The sequence below is a fragment of the Parus major genome, chromosome Z, assembly GCF_001522545.3.
Source record: "Parus major isolate Abel chromosome Z, Parus_major1.1, whole genome shotgun sequence".
Lineage (NCBI taxonomy): Eukaryota > Metazoa > Chordata > Aves > Passeriformes > Paridae > Parus > Parus major.
Genome location: NC_031799.1, coordinates 10,066,818 through 10,093,044, shown reverse-complemented (window position 1 = coordinate 10,093,044; position 26,227 = coordinate 10,066,818). Strand labels below are relative to the sequence as shown.

The following is a 26,227-nucleotide window of genomic DNA, read 5'->3' as shown; positions in this document are numbered from 1 at the left end:
AAATGTGGATTGAGATACTTCATTTTAGCTACCTGTTATACACTGGTTACTTTCCTAGATGGCCTGACAAAGCCACAATGTGCATCTTCAAGTGAGAAGTACAGACCAACCACTGATTGACTTGATCCTTTTAATTTATCCAATATCTCCTAATTTTTTAGAAGTGCTGCCCATGCAACAGTGCTGAAGGAAGGCTTACAGTGAGGCGTTGTTAGCATGATAGTAATCCTTTGGAACTTGTCAATTCAAAAACAAGCTAAAATTGTTAACTCATTTGAATGCCTGACCTATAAAATAGCTGGGTCCTACCAATGTTGATCTTACACAGAAGAAGAGTTGTATCAGGAGATCTGACAAGATCTGTCAATAATTTAATCTCAAATCATCAAGCTATAGTATGACTACTTTGTTTTTTAACTCATTTTTCCATTGTCATTTTCCACCTTTTATTTAAAAGATCTTTAAAGCACAAATCTATGTGCTTTATGTATTCCTGTGCTTAAATTATACATCGCTACTGCACTCCTAATTATTACTAGGTTGTTCCCTATACTAGTTGTTCCCCTGGTGTTAATGAGTGAAGATATTGCCACCAGAGAATGGTTGTTTAGCACTGATACATAGATAACGGGGATTTTTGATTAAGGACAAGCTATCACATCATCTGAAAGTGAAGGCTTACATGTTCTTCGCACTGGAGTGTGCAGATACTGAGGGTAGAGGATCTGGCATCTCTGATGTTTCTAGCAGCCAGTCATCTCCTGCAGTGTTTTGATAGGCTTAGGTGACCTTCAATCATTCAAATCTGTGGCCTGCTCTCTGTGGTAATTCACAATTGTGATTTTGAGAGACTAACATTGTACTGGAGAATTACACTGCTGTGTAGTACTAGGGAAGGAACCATTTTTTTTCTGTTACTGAAAAGCAGATTACATCACTTGGATTTTTATGCAGTAGCTTCACTGCTTCTCACTATGGTTCAGCTTCCTCCTCCCACTGCTAGTCCAACAAGACATTTGATTCAGATCCATGCAGACAAATTACTGACATCAGGACACATTTATTCATGATTTCTTCATTTGAAGACTTAGTGGGGAAGACAAAATAAGGAAGACCTTAAAGTTAAACATAGCATTCACTTAATGGATATTCAGGCAGTACATCCAGGCCATAGCCTACAGTGGTAGCAAGGACTTTTTGTATCTGCCCCCACTCCCAATCTGACACGAAAGCCTCTCCCTCTGGAAATGGAAAAAGGGCAATATCTCTGGCTGTTTTCCATTTAGTCACTGATCAGCAGGAAATAAATTGTTTCTCCTTCCTGTAATTCAGCCAGGCAGTTCAGGTCATTATATCTGTCTCTGCACTGTGTGCTGTGACCAGAAACAAAGCTGGTCTCAGATGCATTAAAAAATGGCCCTTGGTGAGTGGGATGATGGCAAAGGGCTGCAAGGAGGGATGCTGAGTTGTGCTGCCCGTGCCATGGCACAGAGTGATTCCTCTAACACAGCATGGTTCATGGACAGAGGGTGCACAAGAACACAGGTGTGTAAAACAATCAGAGCCTAATTGCTGCTGATATTCTTTCCTGCTTTATAACCTGCATTAGTCTCCAGAACCCCTTTAGCAACTCTTTGTCAGAAATTCATCATAGAGTCACAGCATGGTTCAGGTTGGAATAGACTTTAAATATCATCTAGTTCTGGACTGCAAGTGCACATTAATGGGTCATATTGACCTTCTGAAAAGTTTGAGGCACGTTTAGAAAATGCAGAAAGTGCATCCACAAGAATAAGAATAATGAGGAAAGCAAGTAAGAAGAAGGATGAAGTATCTTGAAATTATTCTGATGGATGGCAAAAATAGTGTAGGATTCACTGGAGAGATAGAGGAAAACATGGTCTGGAAGTTAAAGTTCATGGAAATGTATCTAGAGTAAGTGAATGCTGTTTATTTTGACACATGAGAATATTGCTTTGTGATGGTTTTAATGGCTTTGTAAGATGAAGCCCTGCTGTTTGATGAGGGTCATGGCAGCACCAGCAGCACCGCAGGGCCGGGGAATAAAACAAAGACTTCTTTTACTGCAGCAGAATAAACTACCCTGCCTCATTCTTGAGTATTCCAAAACCCCAGAAATGTACAGGAATGTTGCATTTATAGATAAGGCTCACATCTGCTCAGATACAAACTGCCACAAGTATCAAAAGAACATTGAAATAAAAACTTCTGCTGTTATTATCGGAAGGGACAAAGGGATTCCCGTCATATTGCAGCAATGCCGTATTTTGGTGCTATAGACCTGTTGCTAAAGGAAATGGTCAAGTGGGAAAGAGCTGAGCTGATTGTGACTGAGCTGATAGAGTAAAGCCCATGCAGAAGCACTGAGTGCCACCCCAAAGGCAAAGAAGTGATGATACTGTGGTGCTGCCATCTCAGCTACAGCCAGAGCTGCAGCAGTTCTAATCAGAACTGATTAGTTAAATCTTTGGGGATTTTTACACCACACAGTACTTGGAAGGGAAATAGGCTCAGTGATGTTCATTTCAGAGTATCTGATTAACGGTGTGAACTAGTTAAATTAATTCCGTGTGCAGCCTCTCAAACAGAATGCACAGTTAAATAAAGATGGACAGAAACCTTTTCCAAAACACACATTTTCTACCAGAAAATGATAATTTGGCAAAAATTACACAATTTGAAGACAAGTGATTTTTAGAGACTTTCAAAAAAAGAAGCTCCTAGAAGTCATTAATCATCATTTCTAATAGCAAAGCACAAGGCACAAGAGTTCTATCTTCAGACTTTCCTCACTTTCTGTTCAAGTGTTTTGTGTGCATAGTATAGAAAATAAACCTAAACTTCCATGATTCTCCAGAGTGTCTTATTATTTCTCTGGTCTAATAATAAACTAGATAACTATGACTTTACTGTTTGCAGATGATTAACAGATGTATTAATAGCACAGTAGATGTACTATGGAATGCATCACTGAGAAAACAGTAACACTACAGCCTCTCTAAGTTATTAGGAAGTGTTAAACTGGTGAAGGGACAGATCTGAACTCCTGGAAAGATTAAGAAACATCCTGTTCATGTAGCAGTGGCGTCTGTGTATTCTGAATAGTTGATTAAATCCATCCTTGGTCAGATAGCTACATTCTTGGAGGCAAAAAGTTAGTCACCTTGCTAACATATCCTTATCTCTGTAACCTTCTGTACTGCTCATAAGTGTGGTCCTTTCAGTGGTCCTTGGTGCCAGGATCTGTCTATGTGCAAGACATTACAAACCTTTCATTTTTTGAAAGTGTCCTTCAGTGAAAGGAGGGTGAGGCTAAGGCTGCTGCAGAAATCTTTGACACAGCTGTGACTTTTCAGGGCTGGTGTGAAAGATGCTGACAAAGAATTGTCAGTAAGTGGTGGATGCATCTTTTTTTGAATCTTCTTTAAAGTGATGTAGTTTGGTACCATCTGTAGCTTGAGGCCTTTCCTTACTTCTGTTTTTCACAGTTTCTCTAATTGTTGATCAAATCATTGGCACTTAGACAAATGTTCTGGTGTTTCTTAAACTGAAAATTATAGAAAAATACTAGAGAATGCAGGAGCCTGTATACCTAGGTTAGTCTAATAGATGGATTTTCCTGTCGGAAGCTTGCAGAAAATTACAGTAGCTGATGTACTGAAGGTAAAACAAGATCAATATCAAAAGAGGTTTATTACATACATTACATCTAATTTCATACATAAGATTTTCATATATCAAGAGGATGTTAGACATGTTGGCAGGTATAACACCTGAAAGCTTATTTTGAGAAAAATCAACTGAGAAAACCTGTCTTGGGGTGACTTTATGATGCTATATCCCCCATCTCAATCTCTTTTGAGACAAAACCTTTACATATTACCAGACTTCTGGCTATTCATCTATATCACAGGCTTCCAGATATCTTAGATACTATTAACAACCATTAAGTGCTGGACATTATGTTGTGTTCTGCAATCTTTCTTTTTTTTTGAAGAGAGGCAGAAAAAAAGTCCCGAAACCAAATGAAAATTCTGTTGAAATTTAAAGACATTAGAGTACAGAATTTTTGGGTTGGGCAAGGAAGAAGTTTTTTCCTGACTCAGGATGAATAAACTCTTCTCTCATAAGCTGGAAAAATCAGTCTTTACTAGAACTTGACCCACTTTATCTTGACCCATGTCCCTGTGCTCGCAAGCTGAGAGTCATTGAAGTAAAATGATGCCCGCTGAAGAGTTTCGCTTTGCCAGCGTGGTTGACCATAGTAGGGGTTCTGTGCTGTGAGATGGCCACAAAAAGCTGGCAGAGATTGCAGTTCTGTTACTGCACTGTATTTCCAGGAACCTGTGGATGGCTCTATGACATAAGAAAGCAGACACAAATCCTGGCTGTAGTGGCCAGTCCCAGACAATGATGCCATTCATGTGTCACATTTCTGTCTCGAGTGACTGGTCACTACTGCATGTTTTGTGACATGGCGATGGTTATTGTTTGTTAGTTTGTTTTTCATCTTGGTGGAATACACTATGCAGGATATATACTACTCCCCTCCTCAGAAGTGCAGTGATAGATGAGCTCTCAGTACTTCATTGTGGAGGCTGCATTTATTCTGACACTGTTTTTCCTTCTAGGCTGTCGGCTGTGATTATGAGATAAATTCCAATGCAACAGAAGACCAGTGTGGAGTTTGCCTGGGAGATGGCTCTGCTTGTCGTACAGTGAAGATGATGTTTAATCAGAGTGAAGGATTTGGTAATATGGGTTCTTCCTTTAAATTCTTCCATTGGTGAAGTCATTTCTCTACGTAAAAATGATTAAAGTGCTTTTCATTGAAAACCGAGTGATCATCTGCGTGGGAAATTGCAAATGGGTGTTTCAGTGAATCATGCTTCTGCCAGAAAAAAATGCATACTCTGTGCTTTTTAAGTACACCTGGGTTTTAAAACTTGTCAGAGACCCAAGAGGTTCTATGCAAGTTGTGCAGTTAACAACAAAATCCAAAATAGCAAGTGCATTTACAAAGTGAATGTAATGGCCATCTTGAAAAATGTGGACCTAATCTCTGTAAAGTGGAAAGCATCAAGCAAATGCTGGAGTAACTGGCTTGGGGATTTATTTCTAAGCATCATAAAGGGGAGAAGAGTAACTCCCTGCAGAGCTGAAGTGGTCTGAATAAGCACTTGGAGGACTGAGCCTGTCTTTACTGATGGTAGCAAGACATTCAGGCTTTAAATTGACTTGTGTGGGATGAATGGGAGCTAGAGAGTCTGGAAGCAGGAGTGGGACTAAAACTGATTAAATATAGCAGCAGGCTGGAGGTGAAGAGGTGGCCGGGTTGAACAGCTTTCCGTGGAAAACCAGGACAGGAGGGGGAGAGGTGAGAAGACAATATAATAGAATTATATCTCCAGAATAACTGGAGAGTTGTGCTTGGAGTAAGGTCTGCAGCTAAAGAAAGAGGCTGATGCAGAGATGAGAAGTCTCAAGATCAATAACTGGTACCATTGTAGTGAGGAGGAGGAAGTTGAAGTGCCTTCAGCTTTGGGTTTGTGGGGTTTTTCAAATAAAATAGTCCTGCCTTGTGCAAATATGATTTGTGCTACTGATTTAGAGCTAGTTTGATCATTTTCTCCAGACTTTGGGGTAAAAGCTTCTGTAATATTTCAGGTGGTTTTTCTGTACTTGAGTTGCTTTCCTTCTCTCTGTGTCACAAAGATAAACTGTGAAGACAGCTGCAATCCTGAAGCAGTTCAGGTTTCATATGTATGTGAGACTTCTTCCAATACCACAGTAATCCTTCAGCCTCAAATGTTTTGCTTCTGCAAATTTAAAATTCACTCCGCCTTTGACTGTGTGGGAGTTTTCCTAGGTTGAAGATGTGAACTTTATTTTTGAGTAACAATTTTACATTAAAGTTCCAGTACTGTAACTTATGAAAGCATAAGTGCCTTTTATTTTATTGAAATTCGTTTTGTGTTTTATATTCACTTACCTTTTCCTTGCCCCAAGATTCAGTCAGCCTCACTGACAGATGTGAGGGATACTGAGTGTTAAGAAAAAAGCTTTCTTTAGATTCAGTAAAAAATGTATTGATTCTGCATATTCTCTCCCTTCCATATAAATTTACTCCATTGCAGAATAAAAAGAAAAATGTCAGGCAAGGCAGAGGTTGGTGGGCTCTTCAGGACATGTGGTTCTCACTGCACAGGTGTTAAACTGGGAAATGGAAAAAGGCTTTGTTTACAATATCTGTTTTCTTTCTGTGTCTGACAGATGTGTTGTGAGTGTTTTGTCAGATTTTATAGCAGAGTGGTTGCTGAAAAGATTATGTGAACATGAAAACTTCAGGCTCATTAATTCAGTATAGGTAACAAAACTGTACCAAGGCATGCTTCCAGTCACTGGCAAAGAAGATTTGAAAAGTTTTTTTGTGTCCAGTGGCACAGAAAAATACAAAGCCAAAGCTATTATATTCTGATTTAAATCTTTGTTCAGAACCTCAGTCCAGCAGGGCCCTTCTTGGTCTAGCAGCTGCAGCAGTTTCTGTTCTCTGACTGATTTGACTGAGTTGCCATGTTTAACTAAAGAAATGCTAGGGAAGAGTTTTAATAATTCAGCTTTTCACTGAAGGTGAAAGGCTGGGCAAGGTGATCAGTTTTACCTGAAGAAGTCTTCTTAGAAGTCATACTGCCTCATGGTCAAAAAGGAAAGTATTGAAATCTGTATTATTACTTGCATTTTCTCTAAAAGTCTTTGTTTTTGTCATGGATGAAAAACAGGAATAGCAATCCAGGGTCATCCAACAGAGCCACAGGCATGGCTGCATCATCTTGGTAATGGCTTCTGTTGGAGTTTTGTGGAGGAAAACAAACCAGAAGTCTAATGTGAACACAGTGTCTCAGCTGTTGACACTAATATTCACCACCTTGTTTTCAGGGGGTTTGTTTGATGAAAATCATTTAAGTTGCCTCTGCTGAGCTTTGTGGGCAGAAAGGTTACAGCATGAGGTGGGCATGGAAAAGCAAGAAGGTCAAGCCTGGGTGGAGAAATCATGGTAGTGTCTAGAGCTTGGCATAGAGGAAGGTTGTGCCTCAGGAATGTGTATTTTTAAGAGAGGCTTGCAAATACAACAGGCTGGAGAGTAGAAAGTGAACTGTTATGATAAGGAGAAACAGTAAGATCTGGTCATCATTTGAACTGCAATGCTGTGCTAATGGCCTGAGTAAAACTACTCTTTTGTCACAGAAGTGAGGAAGGAGAAACAAGTTTTCCAGTTCTTGTAGAGCTGTGTGTACAGCAAGGGTTTCATTAATTTGATCATGTCTGTTTTGGGAGCATATAGATTTAATTTTAATTAAAAAGGGAAGGATTAATCTGAGGGTTGCCAATTCACAGGTGTGCAGAAGCACCCACAATAGGTTTGCTCCACGATTTAATGAGCTGTGTGTAGGTAAGACAGCTGACAATTTGACTTTTATTGAATCTTGGATCTCTAGATCCTTATCAAATGAAATCACATAACCAGGAGCAATTACATAAACAGCATCCACAGAATTTTTAAACAAAAATTCATTATGTTGAGTGACAAACTCAAAAGCTTGCTGCTGATTAGCTTTCCTTTCAAAATTAGATAATGTTTACTGGGAATCAGCAAGAGGCTCTGGGAAATAAGGAAGTAATTTAGTTGATGGGGAGGGGCAGGGAGAAGGAAGTGTGATACACTGAATAAATGGTAACTTCCCTTACCGGACAGTTGCAATACATTTAAAATAAGGTTTATGAGCAGCAGTAGGTGATTCAGGCAAAAATAACTATGCAAAATCTTGAAAGGATATACAGGTTTTTGTGTTGCAACAGAACAAAAATTGTTTTATAGTTTTTATGCTTTGTGTTTTAAACAAAAGTTATTCTAGTTTAACTGAAAAATATCACCCCAACCCAACCCTACTGTAAAAGGACACCAGCATTGCAAAGCCAAGCTGTCAGGATGTGACATAATTAAGATTTTCCATGCTGTGTTCATTTGTCCTGGTTGTAAGTATGCCTTCTAATCAAGCCTTTAGTTATATAATCACACACTCTTCATAATGTGTCTTCTCTTCACAGAATGAATAGAACATTTGGGAGAATCATTAGGTCTAGTTACTTACAATAGACCTAGAGCACTGATATACTGAATAATAAAAGTCATTCAGTGGGCTTCCAGATTTTGTTACTTCATTCACTTAGAAAAAACTGATGCACTTAAAAAAAAGAGTTTGGAATTCCAAAGTCAGTCTAGAAGACTTGAAAAGAGTAACATGAAGAAAATGCTCCTTCTTAAACATCAGTCGCTGGAAATTCATATATGTAACGACCTGAAGTGGACAGATTCTGTTTTGTACCATACTCAGCATATGACATTTTAACCAATATTTATTTCAGCACAAAAGAGCTGCAAAGAAAATTCAGATGTTAAAGATTCTTGGGCACTTACTTTCAGCAGCAGGTTGTTGTGCAGCACAGAAATACTTCTGGTAGGTGAAGAACATTGATACTGAAGATAGCTTAGCCTGCCCAGTGTGGTTTATCTCACTCATGTGAGTGAGTAATCAAAGGTGATAAGCTGATTTCACAAGAAAGATGAACAGGATGTGAGTCTCAGAATTTAATTCATGACCTCAGAAGGGTGTGATGAAAACAGGGAACTCATGTTCCCGTCTTGAAGTAAACCAGCACAAAGGCAGCTCACATTCCCAATGCACCAGCTTGTAGCAACTTCATCCATCTTATTCCTAGGGCTCAGCTAGGGGCAATAACAAGAAAGCTACCTGTGTTTGTGTTCAAGAATCTATGTGAACTTCCTATTTTTACAATTTAGTAGCAACAACAATAGAGCTTCCTGTAAGGTGAGAAGCACAGAGTCTGATGTCACACATTGCCTGTGATGTGAACAAAATTCTGTAATAGATGCTTTGGGTCATTCTTAACACACAGACCAGAAATCTCTAAACAGATAACTACCCATGAAGAACCCTTGAACTTTGTTATGAAAATAGGCAATTTACAAAAATATGATCAGTTTATAGTAGTAATTTGACACATTTGAATAACATCCTTTTTTTTGTTGTTGTTGTAACTTCATAGAGAAGTTACATTGAAGTAAAATTCTGTACATACCTCTACATTGGGTACAGATGAAAATATTCTTTGAAAATTGGAAAAAATCTATCCCACTACAGGCTGTTAACTTGCTGGAACTCCCTGGCATTTCTCCAGATTGCAGTATGCCAGAGCCCTTGGGCATGGTTATGGAAAGGTTGATGTTTATGTGTGGAGTAGACTTCCCCTGGCACAGCTCTGAAAATCATTCACCTCTGCATCCCTTCTAAATGCCACTGGCATTGCCTAAACACTATATATTAGAAACCCTGACTTGGAAATCACACTATTAACAGCGTGAAATACAAGCTCTGTGACAGGACATTTGTTTATTTTTTCCAGCAAAGCTGTTGTTTTAATCATTTTACAAACAAATAAAATGCAGTGACATTTCTGTTGTTCACCTCCATCAATTTTTCTTGTCTCTTAGGATATGTTGACATTGGGCTAATTCCAAAAGGTGCAAGGGGAATCAAAGTCATGGAAGTTACAGAATCTGGAAATTTCCTCGCTGTGCGAAGCAAAGACCCAGGAAAATACTACCTGAATGGAGGCTTTATCATCCAGTGGAACGGTGAATACAAAGTGGCAGGCACAATATTTCAGTATGACAGAACAGGAGATCTAGAAAATCTGACTGCTCCAGGACCCACCAATGAATCAATATGGATTCAGGTAAAGAGGAGATCACAAGCAGAACCTAATCATTTGGATGGAAGCAGAATGTGCTGGGGCCCTGGAAGTGGGGCTGGGAAAATATATATGTTGGTGTACATATAAACCACTATTAATGTACTGTCTTGAAAAAAAATAATTGAGCTGTTTTGGAGAGAAATAAGCACCTTGCTTTTGAGGGTTGTTCATCCTGCCTAAAAACACGTCCTGTATCATACTCCAGTATTTGTTAAAGGCTGGTGTAATCCTGTGCTGCCACTAGAACAGGGATCCTGACAGCTATAGTTGGACAGTCCCTTGCAAAACTTTCTTGTCTCTTGTACCAAATTTTTCCAACACTGTGATGTGAACCAGATCCAGATGAAAAATAAGTTGTCAGAAAAAGGGAGCTGATGTCAGGCTGTGAACAGTGAGAGCTAGGGATGGCTGACAGCGGTGACAGCTTACACAGAGCAAGAAAAACATTACATAAATGGGTTAATAGCTTATGGTAAGTGAAACTGACCCATTTAACATCCACAGAGGCTGCTTTCTTTTGTTTCTTTCATGTTGCTTTATGGATTCTGACTTAAACATAAGCAGCTTCTGTCAGTTCTGAAAAAATAATTTGGAATTGGCCTTTGATCTTTGAAAGTATCTCTCATGGCTTGCTTGCACATGTATCCACCATGCAATTAACACAAGTATTAGGGGTGTGATGGGATACCACTTTCTTCCTTTGAATGGCTGGTGAGAAGACATAACTAATTAGTGCTCAGACTTCACTTCTAGTACAATTGGGAAGAAGAGTAAAATTTCATGGCTGAAGTCTTTTATCCCTTGATGATGTTTACTTTCTCCCTCTCAAGTAAATTTCTTGAGTGCCTCTTCTCAGCTGGAATTTTTCTTCCTAATTCAGAAACACTGAAAAATAATATTAAAGCAGTGTCTGAATAGCATCTGTAATTTTCTGACTTAATGGTTGTTTTGTAACAGCTATTTCAGAAGGTAGGAAAATTATAATTTATAATGGGGATAGGCAATAGCTCTTAATCAGCAGCATAGGGATGCTTTGGATGGACTTTGCATTATCTTTTCTTATAGTCAATAGAATACCAATTATGGTGACCCATTTATTCCCACCTGTATTTGCAGAAGTGCACAGTAAACAGCTGTGTCTTTGAAAGATTCACGTATGCCACTGTCGACTCAGAGGTGGGAATTCTGAAAGTCTGCTTCTCTGAACTGGTAGCAGACTCCAGGATGGGCAGTTTTAATTCCTGCAGTTCCACACTTTGCAAGCCTTTGACTGGTAGATTATTAATTAAACAATTAATAAACCCCACTCTCTCTAGCTGCTTTTTCAAGAAACTAACCCTGGAATCGAGTATGAGTACACTGTACGTAAAGAAGAAAGTAATGAGAATGAGATTGGAGAGCCAGAGTATTTTTGGCAATATGGAGAGTGGACAGCCTGCAGTGTTACCTGTGGAAGAGGTAATTCCTCACTTCCTTTTTCTCCTACTGTTTGCCTTCATTACAGATGTAGTCCTCAAAGAGGTAATGTTATTTAATCTGTATTTGGTGGGAAATCAGGTCATGTGGTTATAAAAATAATGTGAGGAATAACTTGTTTACTTTGAGGGTGGCAGAGCATTGGAACAGGCTGCCCAGAGAGGCTGTGGAGTCTCCTTCTCTGAGACATTCAAAGTCTGCCTGGTTGTGATCCTGTGCAGCTTGCTCCAGCTGACCCTGCTTTAGCAGGGGGGTTGGACTACATAATCTCCAGAGGTCCCTTCCAACCCCAGCTATTCTGTGATTTTCTGAGTAATGCATGTTGACTTCTAAATAAAAATTTTTATAATTATGTAAGTCAGGTTTCTAAAACACCTGCCCTGAAATTCTCAGCTTCTGTGAACCACAATAAGAAGGTACAGCTTCCTTTCCCTCAAAATTTTTTGTCAATATTCTTCACCATAGTTCTTCTTTCCAGCAATACAAATTTATGACCTACTATTGTTTCCCTATTAAGTTTTTTCAATATAATAACTATAAAAAATATTCTTCATTTCATCACTTGACAACTAACAACTCTTTTTCGTGCATTTCTCAGTAATTACTTAATTGTAATTAGTCTTGAGAACTTCCATGTCTTTGCCAGTTTGGCAGTGGCTTGGATACCACTGCAGTTATATTGCAGTTCTGTGGAGCACGTTAAAGCAGACAAGCAGAATGGTGCCTGTAAAGTAGGATTTAAGAACAGGTCTAGAAGTTGGCTTCTGGTAACTCACACAGAATACTAGAAGGTGAACTTCCTCTAAAGCAGCTAACATGAATGAGATAAAGTCAATATTTGTAGTAAATTAACAATAAGGATAAAGAGACCAAATCTTCACATTAGTAATTTTTTTTTTAATCCATCTATTGCAGAAATAATTTTGAAAATGGAAAAGTTTGAATATGAAGGGAAGTCTGAACTTGGAGGAAAGGAATTGTAGCCTTCTGAATTAGCTCTTGATTTTCACAGGACAGTGAAAAATTTCTGGAAATAAAACCATAACCTTGTTCTTTGACCATTCTGTACAGTCAAAAAACTGTACAGAGGAGTAGAAGATCAGTGTTACAAACAGATCAATAATATGAGAAAGGCCTTCTCTAATGCTAGAGTATTGTTAGTGGGTTTTGGTAATTACTGCTTTTTTAACTGCTTTGTGAAAGGAAAGAATAAGGACAAACAAGTATTTTAAGAAATCCACTTGTGATTCTAAAAGTACTGATGACTGCAGGAGTAACAACTTTACATCTCTTCAGTCAGGGAAGACACTAAAGTAATGCACTAAAGTGGTTTGGACAAAAGGCATTTTATGGCCTAATTTTATGAGGTTACAAGAAGAACTTTTAGAAGCCTAGTGTAAAATACTCCATCCGAATAACATCAACATATTATTTAAAAAATACTTTTGTATATATAATCAATGTAGTATAGAAATGTGTGTTCATTCATATGTATCTATGCTTGAGTAGACAGATGATGTGATTTGTTTTCTTGACTTTTTGCTTTAAGAAGAGTCTCTCAGCACGAAACTCTGTGTGTTTTCTGATAGGGAAACACCCACCAGTTTCTTTAAATAGCTGCACAAAACAAGTGTTTTACTTAATTGTGTGCTGTAGGTTTTAGTCCTGATACCTGCCTACTTGTGAGTCGTGTTTAATGTAAAAATGGTTGTGATAAAAAGGGGAGAGGAGGGAAATGTGTTAGTAGACTGTTTATTATGCTGTTTTGAGGTTCTTTTTACATTAGGTGCAGTTTTCCCAGAACTGTTTCTCACTAGGTAAATTGTAGTCCTGTGTACTCTCTTCTGCATAACAAGCTGTATGATAGGGCTTTGATTTTTAACTGCCTCATGGGTTCCTTAGGTAGAGAGCTCTGGTACGTGAGGTTTTTCAGTTTTTATTTACTAATTGACTTCTTCTGTTTGCTGCATTTGTGCTTTTCATAAATGTTTTTTGAGCTTATTTCCTTTGTATAAGCAGAAATAAATAATGTGTTTCAGAGAAGATTATGGATTTGGTGGAATCAGTTGGGAGGGGAACTGAGAGGTGGAGCCCTGTTAGGAAGGGCACAGACACCTCACCAGTTCTCTGTGTTCCTTCATGGACAGAAGAAAAGAAACAAATCAACATCTAGCCCTCTTTCCTCTGAGATACAGATGTTTAGAAAAGTAACTGGACAGGTCTAAAGAAGGACATAGTTAACTAATGCAGTGATGCAGTCAGGGTATTGTCTCTCACTCCCTGCCCATTAAAACAGAGAAATCCTGGCACAGAGCTCCAAGGCAACACTTGGAGCAGGGAAATCTGATATGCCAATCTGCCTGCAGTTCCCTGCAGGTACATGTTTTATTTGGTTGTGCTCTGGGCCGTTGGGATGTGGACCAGCATCACTGTTCATAGCATTGAGTTTGGAAAACACCTGCAAGATCATGGAGTCTAAGCTTTGTCCAAACACAACCTTGTCAATGAAACCATGGCCCCAGGTGCCACATCCAATTGTTTCTGGAACACTCCCAGGGATGGTGACTGCACCACTTCCCTGGGCACCCTGTTCCAGTGCTTGACAACCTGTTCAGTGAAGAAATTCTCCCTGATGTCCAACTGACTTCCACAAAATTTCCTTCTGGCTATGAACAATGTGATTGATTTTATGTGAATGTTCACTCTCTTTAGATTCAGAACTTACCAGTGTTGGCTGGAACACACTTGTTGTACCAAATCACTGTCATTTGAAGTATTCTGGAAAGTTTATAACATAAAAGTGCACTGAAGTAGACAAGATAATCTTCTGCTATGCGTGTGCTGCACAAGTGTTATTGAAGACAAGCCTACAGAGAGATAAATAAGAAAAGCTGTATTTATTTAGCTTAATGTTTGTGATAAATACCTTTTAAGGATTATTACAATTATGTGAACAATAAACCAATATTTTTAGGATAAAAAAGAAGGACCAAGGAAGATGAACTGTTGAACTTTGACAGCCTCACCTAGTGGGAGAAATTGATCCTTACTTAGACTTGTGTTCCCTTGGCAAACGTGGACCTGCCAAAAACCAACATAGGTTCTTTTCATCGCCACTGGTCAAAACCACAACAGCAATTCCAAGGGTAGATCAGCCTTTGGTAGCCACAGAAATTGGGACAATACAAACAAATGCTTTCTGGAGCCAAGAGAGAACATTTACATTAGGGAATAATAAATGGGGCTGCAGACTGGGCAATAGACTGATACAGGAAAGCTTCATCAGTCCTAAGAGAAAAACCATGATTTTAGCCCTATGGTGCAGCTCCTTATCCATGAGAAATCTATCTGGAAGAAGTTCCAGTGATGAATAAAGACTTTGTAGAGTAAAGCTGTCTCTTCATTCAGAAGAGACATTCTCTTCAGAATGAACTCAGGGCAGTTCCCTGGACATATTTTTCCCCAGATTATTGGCCTCAAGGTAGCACCATGCTTTGCCCTGATGCATATCCTTCTCCAGCTCCACTGCAGTGGAGATACAGAAGATTCAAATCTTTTCATGTGTTCTCATGTTCCTTCATGTGTTCCCATCTATTGTAGTGTCAAAGAAGGCTCTGGTCAGTCTATTGTACACTGCAGGGGAAAAAAATACTCACTGAAAAAACAATTTTTTTCTGTGGCAAGTATGCTTAATACTGCATACAGGGAAAAGGAGAACACATTGCAATACCTGATACTCATTTGCAATGTAGAAAATAAGTAATTACATTGGTATCCAGCTCATGGCAAACAAGTGCCAAGAGGGGATAAATTGTAGCAAAAGTCATAACCCTTTCTCTGTCCTCAGTGCAGGACAGGTTGAATCTCTTCCTGCCATTTGCTTTATGCTTTATGAAAGGAATTGCTTCGCAGTCAGAATGTGTGCACACTGGTGTCCTGCAAACTGCTGCACCCTCTAGACAAGAGCTGTCCCACCAGAGTCTGCTCTCAAGACAACAGGTAGAGCCTTTTAAATTAAGAATAAAAAAAGCTTTTTTACATGCAGACTAAATTCAATGTGTCACTGAGTTTCTTTTTTAGACCATCTACCTATTAATCCTTCTTTAAATAATCAAGAATGAGTAAAGTTGGAATTACAAGTATAAATCTTTCCTCTTTCTCTAAAAGGCTTTAATCTTGTTTCTTAGAACCAGCTTTTAGTGGCATTAAATGTAAGAAAAAGAATAGAACAGGACAGCCACAACTAAGGGAGAATAGTAGCCAATATTAAAAAAATTATTTCTCCATAGATAGCATCAGTAATTGGCAGATTTTCAAAGCTCTGCAAAAGGACTTAACTTGGAGATTTTTGGGGGGTTAACTGTTATGTGCCCTCTAAATCCTTCACAACCTTCATAAAGGATGCTTTGCAAAATTGTCTCCAAGTGTTCCTAAACTTGCAGTTTAGAACTGATTTTAAATACAAAGGCTGCTCTGTTTCCATTCACTGCTGTGGGTCTGAGTTTTATAGCACTGAGTATGTGTAGCTAATGTAAAGATTGCCACTTGTATTCTGTGCATAACTTGTGCATGAACAGAATATAATTTGTTCATTCAAATACAAAGTGAACTCCTTGCAGAGTATCTAAGTGCACAACTCAATTACATGTTCAAATGAGCTCTAAAATCAAATACGTTTTTTTCTCAAACATCTTTTATACATTTGCTTATGATCCTTCATTTCTGTTGTTTACAGCCCAAACTGAGGGCTCTGCAGCATCAAGATTTCTAATCTCTCTTTCAAAAGCCTTTCACACCCAGATGACTTTGAACTGGTACCTTTCTTTGCAAACCAAGTGAGAAATCAACATCGTGTGGGTCAGCCTCACATCTAAAGAGTCATGCATTAGGGATGAAGTGTCACAGAGAAGTAGAAGGAATCTCTTAGCAGATTTAGTGAAATGAAGATTATTCTCTGATCTGATGATTATCTTTCTATGTTTCTCCTGTCTTTCCCAAAAGTCTGTGTTTTTTCACAGAGTTGATATAGTCCACATCCGGTGAACCAGTCAGCATTAAGGTCAGAGAGAAGTAAAAGCCTTCTGTGAAGTGAAGGGAGGAAAACAGCTACCTCTCAAAACCCTTTAGAAATAAAGTTTAGGTTTATTAAATGAGGTTTCAGTATATTTAGAGTTTTTAATCTGTGGCTTAAATAGGATACTACCCACTTAAGTTATATAACTGTGTAAATACTTACTAGGGCTGGGTGAGTAGTGACTAGCTGTCTACTTCTGCAGTGTTTTCTATTTTAACTTGTTCAAGCTAATAAAAACAACTGTTCTGTTATGTCATAACATGTAAACATACATTTATATGTGTGTATGGATATATGTGTATAGGATTCTTTCCAGCTGTGGAGCTGAACTACCAGACATTTTGAAAGTACAGTGGGAGTTCACATAACTTTCATAAATAAGTTGTTTGTTAGAATAAAATAGTTCGTTGATGTCAGCTGATCATTTTATGAGAATGTACAGCTTCAAAGCAAAACTTGCGCAAAGGTTTATAGGGGCTTTAAAGTGAATTGCAGCAGCTGAAATGACACTAAAAATTTATCAAAGCAAAAGATTTCTTGTTGTTTGTATTTGGAACAGCAACATATCATGATTTTGAAAGGGATAGATACATTTCTGGGAACTGCTTTGTTTACAGTTAGCAGAAAGATTGCTGAATTTTCTAGCCATATTTATACCAGAGCATAAAAGAGAGCACTGCTCCCTTGGAGTCCTACACTGAGCCAAAAAGCTTTCTCCTGCTTCAGTTCACCTACAAATAAGAGATCACCATGTCCAAACTTACTTCAGTCTTGCAGCAGCTTCCACACCATGGACCCTGGAGCTTGAATGGCTCAGTCTCTTAATCTTCCCTTACAGGGGACACTGATCACTGTTCTAGAGGATCAGCCTTCGTTTCTGACTGGAGGAAAGTCAGTCATCAAATCTTGTGCTGGATTCAGCAGTTGTTTTATATGTCTCTGTCAGAAGTCTGAAAGTAATCAAAGAGTGAAAGCATTTCCTCACACACCTGATGTTCTCAGGTGGTAAAAAAGGGGACATAGGTTTCCATTGGTTTCTATGAAATGATGCAAATATGCATCCAAAACTCTTTTCTGTGTTGTTGAGCCAGTACAGGATTAATGATTGGATTTATTGATCCTATAGGGCTTTTCCAACCTCAACATTTTTATGATCCTATGTGTCTATATGTTGCAGGGGAATATATTAGTATTTTCCAATTCTTTTCTATGGATTGATGTTCTTCCACACAGTTTTCCGCATTGCTTATTAGGAGGCCTGAGGAAAGGAAAAAATTATTTCCTAAGCATAATGCAAAATAGCCTGACACTTATCCTTGATGCAATGATAACAGTGCTGTTAGGCCCTGTGCATCCCAGGAGAAGGATAAAAGTCCTAGAGATGCAGTGATCTACCATGTGTGTATTAATTGCTGTGAATTAATTGCACAGTTAATTTAATGAGAGTTAATAAATACTTTTCCAGTCTTAATACTTAAGATTTGCTTGTACTGTTTTAATGCCTCCATATCAGACTCATTGCTACTTTTCAAACTGTACTATTGCAATACTTTTGTTTGCGTTGAATTGGAGGCATGAGATCTGCCTCAAATTATTGCGAACCTGTAGGGAAGCAGGCCCCTGGAAAATGGCTTTCTGTAGATTCAAATTAGGGTGATGTAGTATTTTGATTCATGTTTCTTTCTGTTAAATAAGTGGGATTTTGTATAAATGGGAATGTTAGGAAATAACCCAGATTGTGTGTATGGATTGTTTCTCTGTGTCTCTTCATCACTGTGCTTTGCCTCTTATGCTGTGTATTACTGTATTATATACTACTTACTTAGAAAATAGAAGACCTTTTTCATCATCATTTTCAGTCAAAATATGTACCAAAACTTCTTAAAAGTTGAATTCACATTAAGTCGCAGGGTTATTCTGTGACTCTGGTTTATGTTCTGCTTAAACAGCCTTCCAAATGAACAAACAAAAGGTCAGCAAAACCAGGCTTGCTGTGAATAGCCTGATGCTGCTGTGTTTCCTCTTGTCTGTGGGTAACTCAAGAACCCTTTATAGCCATTTATACCTGCTCGAGGGTCTGCAGGAGCCATTTCTGAGGCCAACAAACACATTAAGCAAAGTGTTTTCTAATTTGTCACTTGAGCTCTGATCTGATCCAGAAGAGCTCTGCTTAACCTTTCCAGCTTGGCTGAAGGATGCACCAGTCTGGGGATATGTGCAGTTCTCCCCAGCCTGTGGGGATTCCTGCTCCATTTTTTGTGTCTGTGTGTCTGTGTGTGTGTGTGTGTCTCTCTGGAAGGCGTGCGGCGGCAGATCGCCCACTGCGTGTGGAGGGGCAGCGGAGCCATCAAGAACTCCTTCTGTGACCCAGCAACGCAGCCCAACGGGCGGCAGAAGAAGTGCCACCAACAGGACTGCCCGCCCAGGTAACAGCTTCTGGGGGGCTCTGGGGGTGGCAGATAGCATCCTTACTCAAAGTGGGGTATTCCTGATGCCAGGCCAGAACATCCACAGCCTTCCATGGGGCCATGGTGAGGGCTGCCACACGTTGCAGAGCAAGGTGCCAGAAACCCCATAATAAACAAAATCAGAAGTGAGAGACATCCTGAGAGGTTTCTAAGGCAAGTTACTGAGCAGTCTGTGCTGAAAATGGCAGAGGTTGTTCTCTCATGTATGTAGATACTGTTTTCATTCAGTTTGGGTGCAGGTGTGCCTGAAGACCTTATAGGTACTTATTTAAAAACTGTATTCTTGGCTTAGCTCAAGTGGGCTGAGAAGAATTGCTGTGTGTACCAAAAACAGTTAGCAGAGCCTTTAGACATTGTTTTTCAGTATTTTTTGATACACCTTTGTGTTTTTATGAGAGGTGTTGAGTGGAAATGCCTACTTCTAAAACTAATTTTTGCACTTTCTTTATAACACAGTATTTGGCATTTTTTGTTATGTACCCTCTTACTTTTAACTTTGGGTGAAGTGCAGTTTTCTTCATTCTGAGATCACATGGGAATAATTCTTTCCTTTCTCACAACATTATCTTAATTTACATTCATCTCTTTTTTCTGTGCTACCATTTTAGTGAGTACAGTAAGGAAGATTAAACATTTCAGGTGCCTGCAGAACTGTGGGCTTGTACAACAGGTACAGATTTTCTGAAAGAGATCAATATTGGGTTTTGTTTCATGCTTTGGTACTTTGGTTTTGTCTTCTGTTGTCTTTGAAAGTTGTTTTTCATGGTGTTCACAAAGGTAAACTAGTCTTTCCCTAGTAACACTAGTTCAGTCAGAATAAAATCAAAGCAATGAGTCTTTGGAGTTCATTGTGTTGCATTTCCCAGCAGTGAATTTCATGAAACTTTGATGTTAAAAGTTCTGCATGGTTGTTGGTTTTATTAGTTGTTTCCAAGTATCTTCACAACAGTATATGATGCTTCTGTGGGAGTTACATCTTTGTGCTTGTAGCATAGACTACCAGCATTTCGTAATTCTTTGTAGATTTACAGGAAATCAATTGACAGTAGACCAAACTTTTTAATTACTTGACTAGTTAAGAGCTGAGACTACCCATACACACTGAGGTGTTTTTTATGGCACATATAAACTGTACTATCCGTTTAAAAATTCCTAATTTACTCAATTTATGCCATTTGTTCTAAGTGACAGGATTATTCAGACCTCCTTTTGAAAGGGAGGGGAATTTGTCCCTTGTTGAGCAGATTGCAGAATTATATAAACCAAACTCATCTGCAGACCTGGCAGAGAAGCACTCATGTGCTGACAACCTGTGATGCTTCTTGAGCTCATTCTGTGCTGCAGGGGAAATCACAAGTCCTTCTGAGGACAGCAAAATCACAACAAAGTGCAGTGCAGGAAAACCATATGTATTTAATTCAAGAGTCATGTTGCATATTTATTTTTCTTAGTAACACAAAAGTGACTGTAGGAGCTTGACCAAGGGTCTGAGTCCCTGTTCTGGCTCTCAGCAGGGCCTACATGACTAAGGAGTAAGTCAAACATAAATCAGATTTCTTTGTAATGCTCTTCCAGCTTCCAACTGGTTTTAATTCAAGGCATTTCCAGAGGTTTTTATGGCTTGTCTAATCAGTAACCTCCAATGAACCTCACTCATCCAGTCTCCCTCTGCAGCCTTGAAAACTTCTATTGTATACAACTTACTTTGCAAAAAGTGCCATGGTTCTAGTGCCTGTGTGAGATGCCACCACATTTTAACTGTTTTGAACCTGGCTCTCATGATCTTCTGTTGGTGGCCCTGAGTTTTTGTGTCAGAAGAGATGTCAGCAAAGAACAGATTATTGCTCACTCTTCCCAAGCCCTTCCTTTTCCAATCTGCTCTCTGTTCCAGGCTGGGGTGAGTTGGCGTTCACCTTTCCACGGCAGATGTGGCACCCCTAATCCAGACAGATGGTCACTAATCTTCCTTTGAAACCCAAGACAGCTTAGTGCAGTCTGTTGGTCCTAAAGAAAGTCTGAGTGTTGGAGGCTGGTGTGACTGTCCCACGTGGCATTATATGGGATAACTTAGAGTCCACGTGAAGCTGCTGAGGACAAAGTGTTCCGTAGAGAGGTGGCTAAATTCTGTGCTGCAGGTGAGGACAGTGCTGTTAAACACAACACTGCAGGAGACCTTGGTTTAGTGATGCAGCCTACAGAACTGAAATCTCTGGATGACCTTGTACTTCTCAACAGTGAACCAGGTGTTTTATAGTACATTCTATCCAGAAAATGCTGGTTGCTCCTTGCTAAATCACACTGATGAAAAAAATGCTGTCAGACCACTAAATAAGAAATAGATAATTTATCAAAAAGAAGCTACAGATGAAGGATAAAATGGTTGTGGCTCTCACAAACTGATTTTATCTCATTAGTCTATTTCAGGAAGTCATTTAAATTGCAGACATCTAAGCCTTAACATTCTTATTTGTCAGCTGATTTGCTCTGTATTTATTTTATGCTTATTATTACACTTACTTTCTCCTTAAATAATTCAGAGGAAAATTTTAAAAATATTAAAAATATCATAATACATGTATGACGTGTTTTGATTCAGAGCAAAAGAAAGGTGGCTGGACAGCTGAGAGTTTAAGTGTCATGCAGCCACTCAAGCACTACTTCAGTGATATTGCTTAGGGGCAGTACATTGGGACTGTAGTGTAAATGCATGTTTTTTTACAAAATTATGCTATGGAGTATGGTTTCCAGTTCAGTTGTTAAGCAGGTATTTAGTCCCATAGGTGTTAATTTTAAAATCAATGGATACTACTTGAAAAAGAGTGACATTTTAACTACTTATAGCATTGTGAATAAAGTTTTGGTTTCCCTTGTAGAAGAAATTGTCTGGAGCCTTTTTAACTTGACTACCCACTTGAACAGAGTAACCATAAATAGATTATTTTACAAGTACTTGGAATCTCCTGCTTTTTATCTGTTGTTATTGTGTTGTCCTGCTTCCAGACTTCTTAGTACACCTCCAACAGCATAATAAGAATAGAAATTCTTAGATAATTCTTCATAATAAGAATAGAAATTCTTGGTCCCTATTCCAATGCACAGGGTGAGAATCTGTTGGTATTTGCTGTGCCTGATGCTGGAAAAATACATAATGAAAGCCAACAGTATGTCTTTAGGTGTGACATTCCATGATGGGAAGGAAGGAACATTCAGCCCCTTAGCCCCAAAATCCCATGCTACTGCTTTTTCAACAGGATTCACACATCATTCACCACACATCTCCTAAGTGTAGATTAGGACTATGTCATAGGATCATATCTAAAACTTGTAAACTTGTAATTTGTTGCAAAAATTAGAAATCCAGTTTGTAATGAAAAGATAAGTCTCATTTAAGGCAGCTGAATGCCACCTGAAAGAATGAGATTTCCTTCCTATCTCTGCCCCAGGCTTGATGGCAGAAGAGCTGAGCACTGACTCCTGCAGCTCAAAACTACCTGAGGTTATGTTTTCACCAGACAGGCTGTTCTCTATTTTGACAGTCTGAGGAAAACTAGTGCTTATGCAAATTAATTAATTAATAAAATCGTGCATTTTGCTTGTTTGTTTGCTACCACAATCTTTCCATGCCATGCCTGCCTGTGGAGATAAGACAGTCATTTCACATTTGCAGGGGTATATTGATGCATTAATACTTAAGAACCACTCACTTGCTGTTGCAGTAAATGCCAAAGGTAGAATCAGAAACCAAAGGTAGGAAGAAGTATTGGGTGGTGAATTCCATGAGGCTTTAGTTTCCACCAGGTTGTCCCAGTCTCTCACCACAGTCTTTAGCTTGGCTGGGAGATCCAACAGCTTGGTCATTTCATCTCAGAAGTTTCATAGTTGGAGCTTGGATTGCTGTGTTAGTTCTGGATGTGAGTTCAGCAGTCATGGCCAGTTTTGGTTATGCCTCTGCAGTGTGAGGAGACAGCAAAAGCTCTGAGATAAGCAGAGTTTAGAAAAGCAGTCACTCACGTGCTGCTCTCTTCTCTGTGGTCCAGAGCCTGCTCTGGGGAATCCTGTACCAGAACAGACAAATGGATGTTGGCTCTTTTGCCATCTTTGTTTGCCTTTATTCCCTTTTGGCTGAGATGCCACAGTTCAGGTCCTCAAGCAGAAACCACAAAGAGACAGGAGCACAGGTGAATCCAGGTCAGCTTTCTGACCCTTGGATGTTTAAGGCATATACATGTACCCCAAGATGAAATAGGAAAACACAACATCAAAAGTTCCAGTTACTGACGGGAGTAAACTTCCAGTTAGAGCAAGTTTTTTTTGAAGTTACCTGCACTGAGTGAGGAAGAAGTCTACAGAAAAAACTACCCGTCTGACTGTTGGGTTTTTTTTTATCATGAAGATGGGAAAATGGAATAGGATAGAATCTTAATTCTGGGATTTTCTAACTGTGGAGCACCTGACTTTTTTGACTACTTACACAGCTTTTAAAAGCTTTTTGTGTGCAACAGTTAATCATATACCATTACTGCTGCTGAATGCAGGTTCTGTGGTAAGCTCTGATAATTTATTGCTTGGAGTTTGGTATTTCAACATGCCAATTGTTAAACCCTCAGTCACAGCCATTTGAAAATGTTGAGGGGGAAGAGGTGTCAGTTTAGCATATCTGTACCTTGAAAAATGAAATCCGGTCCCATTAAAATTAATAGAGCAATTCACATATTTATGTTCCATTTGTGCTGAAATGCCAGCAATTTACAAGATTATAGAAGAGATAAAATTGTAAAGAAGATGCAAGAGATGATAACAACCCTGAAGTGGCTTGATTCAGGTGGTGCTAATTTTTTATTTTTTTTTTATTGCTGTCTTCTGCTGAGGTGTACTTACTTTTTCTATTTACTTGTTAGAGTTCCTTTGTTGTTTGCAGACCTGGAAGAACAAGAAACAATCTGAAAGAAGGCAGATGAGGAGGAAGAAGATATTTTGGGGTTTTTTTAAGTTTAATTTGGTCCAGAGATCTTACCACTGGGCTGTGGTGGCAGTGGATTGCATTCTGGAGCAAAGCAGTCAGTGCCACAAAGGGTTTTGGGGCTTTTAAAGGGAAATGCTGTATATATAGATTACCAAACAGGAAGAAGATACGTGTATGTACCACAGAGAGGACAAGATGGCTGCACAAATAAGCTTTATTGTAGATTGATGCCTCTGAGTCTAGGTTGTTTGGGTTGTTTTTTCTTCAATTATTAGGAATAGATACCAGTGCCTTCCACATCAGTGGCAGCTCATTTGCAGTGGAAGTAAAAATGAATTAAGGAACATGAAAACTTACAGTGGGGAGGGGAGAGAGATTATCAGCAAAGACAAAGCATAAAAACTGTTATAAATCTGGATGCTGAGCTTTGATGTGTTGATCAGAATATGATTATTTTGTCTCCAAGTTCATGGACCTTAAAAGGAAAAAAACAAAAACCAAACCAATAGAATGCTGTTGGTCATAAGCCAAAAGCAATTTTTTGTTGCCTTTTTTCCTAGAAAGATGTTTTTTAACACCTTTTTAGACTCAGTGATCTTGAAGGTCTCTTCCAACCTAGTGATTTTGTGATATTTCTACTTTGTTTTCATTATAAGGCTTTGCTGTGACCTCCTTGAAAACTCCAGAGCAAGCAATGTTGTTTAGGAGCTTTTGTGGCTTACAGTTTATAGAGCTGGGCCAGATTTTTTATGCAGCACCTTGAAGTTGTGTGCTTCCTTAGGGCATGCTTAACTGAAGGAAAAAGGCTTTTTATGGTTTGATTTTGTTCCTTCTTTTTTTCAACTTTAAAGAAAAACCTTTCGGTAAATGTCACAGTTGATGCCAATGCTTCTCAAACGGTAGAAACCCAGAAATTTCTGCTCTCCTTTCATATAATGGGAGGCAGATATGCAGGAGTACAGTCTGCTCTGGGTCAGCATGAGAAAAAATAGTTGGATGATGCTGGAGAAATGCTAAGGTGAACCAAATGTAAAGGGAACAGCTCTTGTTGGCAAGGTGATTTGCATTGGAAAATACTGTTCTAGAGGAAAGAGTTTCCCTTAGTTTGGTGGAAAATTTCATACCACAGTATGGAAGACTGACTTTAATCATGACAGAGACACATAAGGGGCTCATTTCTACTTCTTGAAGGAATGAAGTACAGAAAAGTCTGGTGCAGACCTGGACCCCATGCCAAGAGGGACAGTACTGCGAGGCACTGATCCCACACAGAATAGCTCTGAGTAACCTGTTTTTGGGGCTGTGTACCACACTGCTTCCCCCAGTGGGAGCAGGCCATGTGAAGATAACCCTTATGGAGAGCCAGTTTGGGTACTGGTGCAGTACTGACTGCTTGGACATGGGTACAGGGACCTCTTCCACTTCTGTGCTCTTGTTATAGACTCCCCAAATGATTCTCATTTGTTAACTCTTCTGTACTGAGGGAGCAGTAAACAGAAAAACAATAGAATAGAGCAAATAGATTACTTTCTTAAGTAGATTTGCTAGCAGTTCCTCAAATTTGGATTTGAAGGACTACCTACTCAGTAGATTTCTGTATTTTATTGAAGCATAATGCTTAGTGCCTACTTCTGTCTGGAAATCCTGCCTAATTCTGTCTTCTATCTTTGACTGGCTGGTACTAGAGCACAGGGTGGATGGGAGAGCTTGAGTGAGCTGAACTTAATGTGAAAAGCAATATCTGAGCCCAGATTTTAAATTACTAGCTCTTTTTCTTACAGTCTCAGACATTTTCATTGATTTGCTGCTGGTTTTCAGGTGGTGGGCAGGGGAATGGCAGAAATGTTCAACCACGTGTGGCCCAACAGGCCAGAAGAAGAGAACTGTACTTTGCATCCAGACAGTGGGATCTGATGAGCAGGCACTGGATGCCATGGAGTGCCAGCACCTGCTTAAACCAAAGACCCATCTGTCATGCAACAGAGATATCTTGTGCCCATCTGACTGGACTGTGAGCAACTGGACTGAGGTAAATTCATGTCAGCAGAAACACTGAACTTTATCTCAAAATGACCTATTATAGTCAACAGAGACAACCAATGACCTGCTGTTTTGGCTTTTTAAACTTCTAAAATACTTTTTTGTTGTTTAATGTGTCCACAAATCCTTTGTGCAGAAAAAAAGAAAAAGCAGCCCTGCTGTCTAAAGGCTTTGGGAAGTGTTGCATGTTAACTTGCTGAGCTTTTGGGACTGCAGCACAGAGTGTGCTTAGTGCTAAATAGTCTGTGTGAGGGCAATTGCTGCTGTGGGCCAGACTGGGGTGATGACTACTGTCATCTCTGTAGGTGAACAAATATACAGATATTTACATTAATATCTCTTGCATCCAAG

General features: G+C 39.1%; 1 protein-coding gene across 1 annotated transcript in view; it reads left to right on the top strand.

The window, feature by feature from the left end:
* The window catches only part of ADAMTS12 (ADAM metallopeptidase with thrombospondin type 1 motif 12), a 148,506-nt gene that overhangs the window by 101,469 nt on the left and 20,810 nt on the right, over nt 1-26,227 (top strand). Inside the window, exons 15-19 of the mRNA XM_033520470.1 lie at nt 4,653-4,773; nt 9,593-9,837; nt 11,172-11,313; nt 18,705-18,831; nt 25,655-25,865. Coding sequence (XP_033376361.1) covers nt 4,653-4,773; nt 9,593-9,837; nt 11,172-11,313; nt 18,705-18,831; nt 25,655-25,865 — 846 coding nt within the window. The remainder of the gene's footprint in view (nt 1-4,652; nt 4,774-9,592; nt 9,838-11,171; nt 11,314-18,704; nt 18,832-25,654; nt 25,866-26,227) is intronic.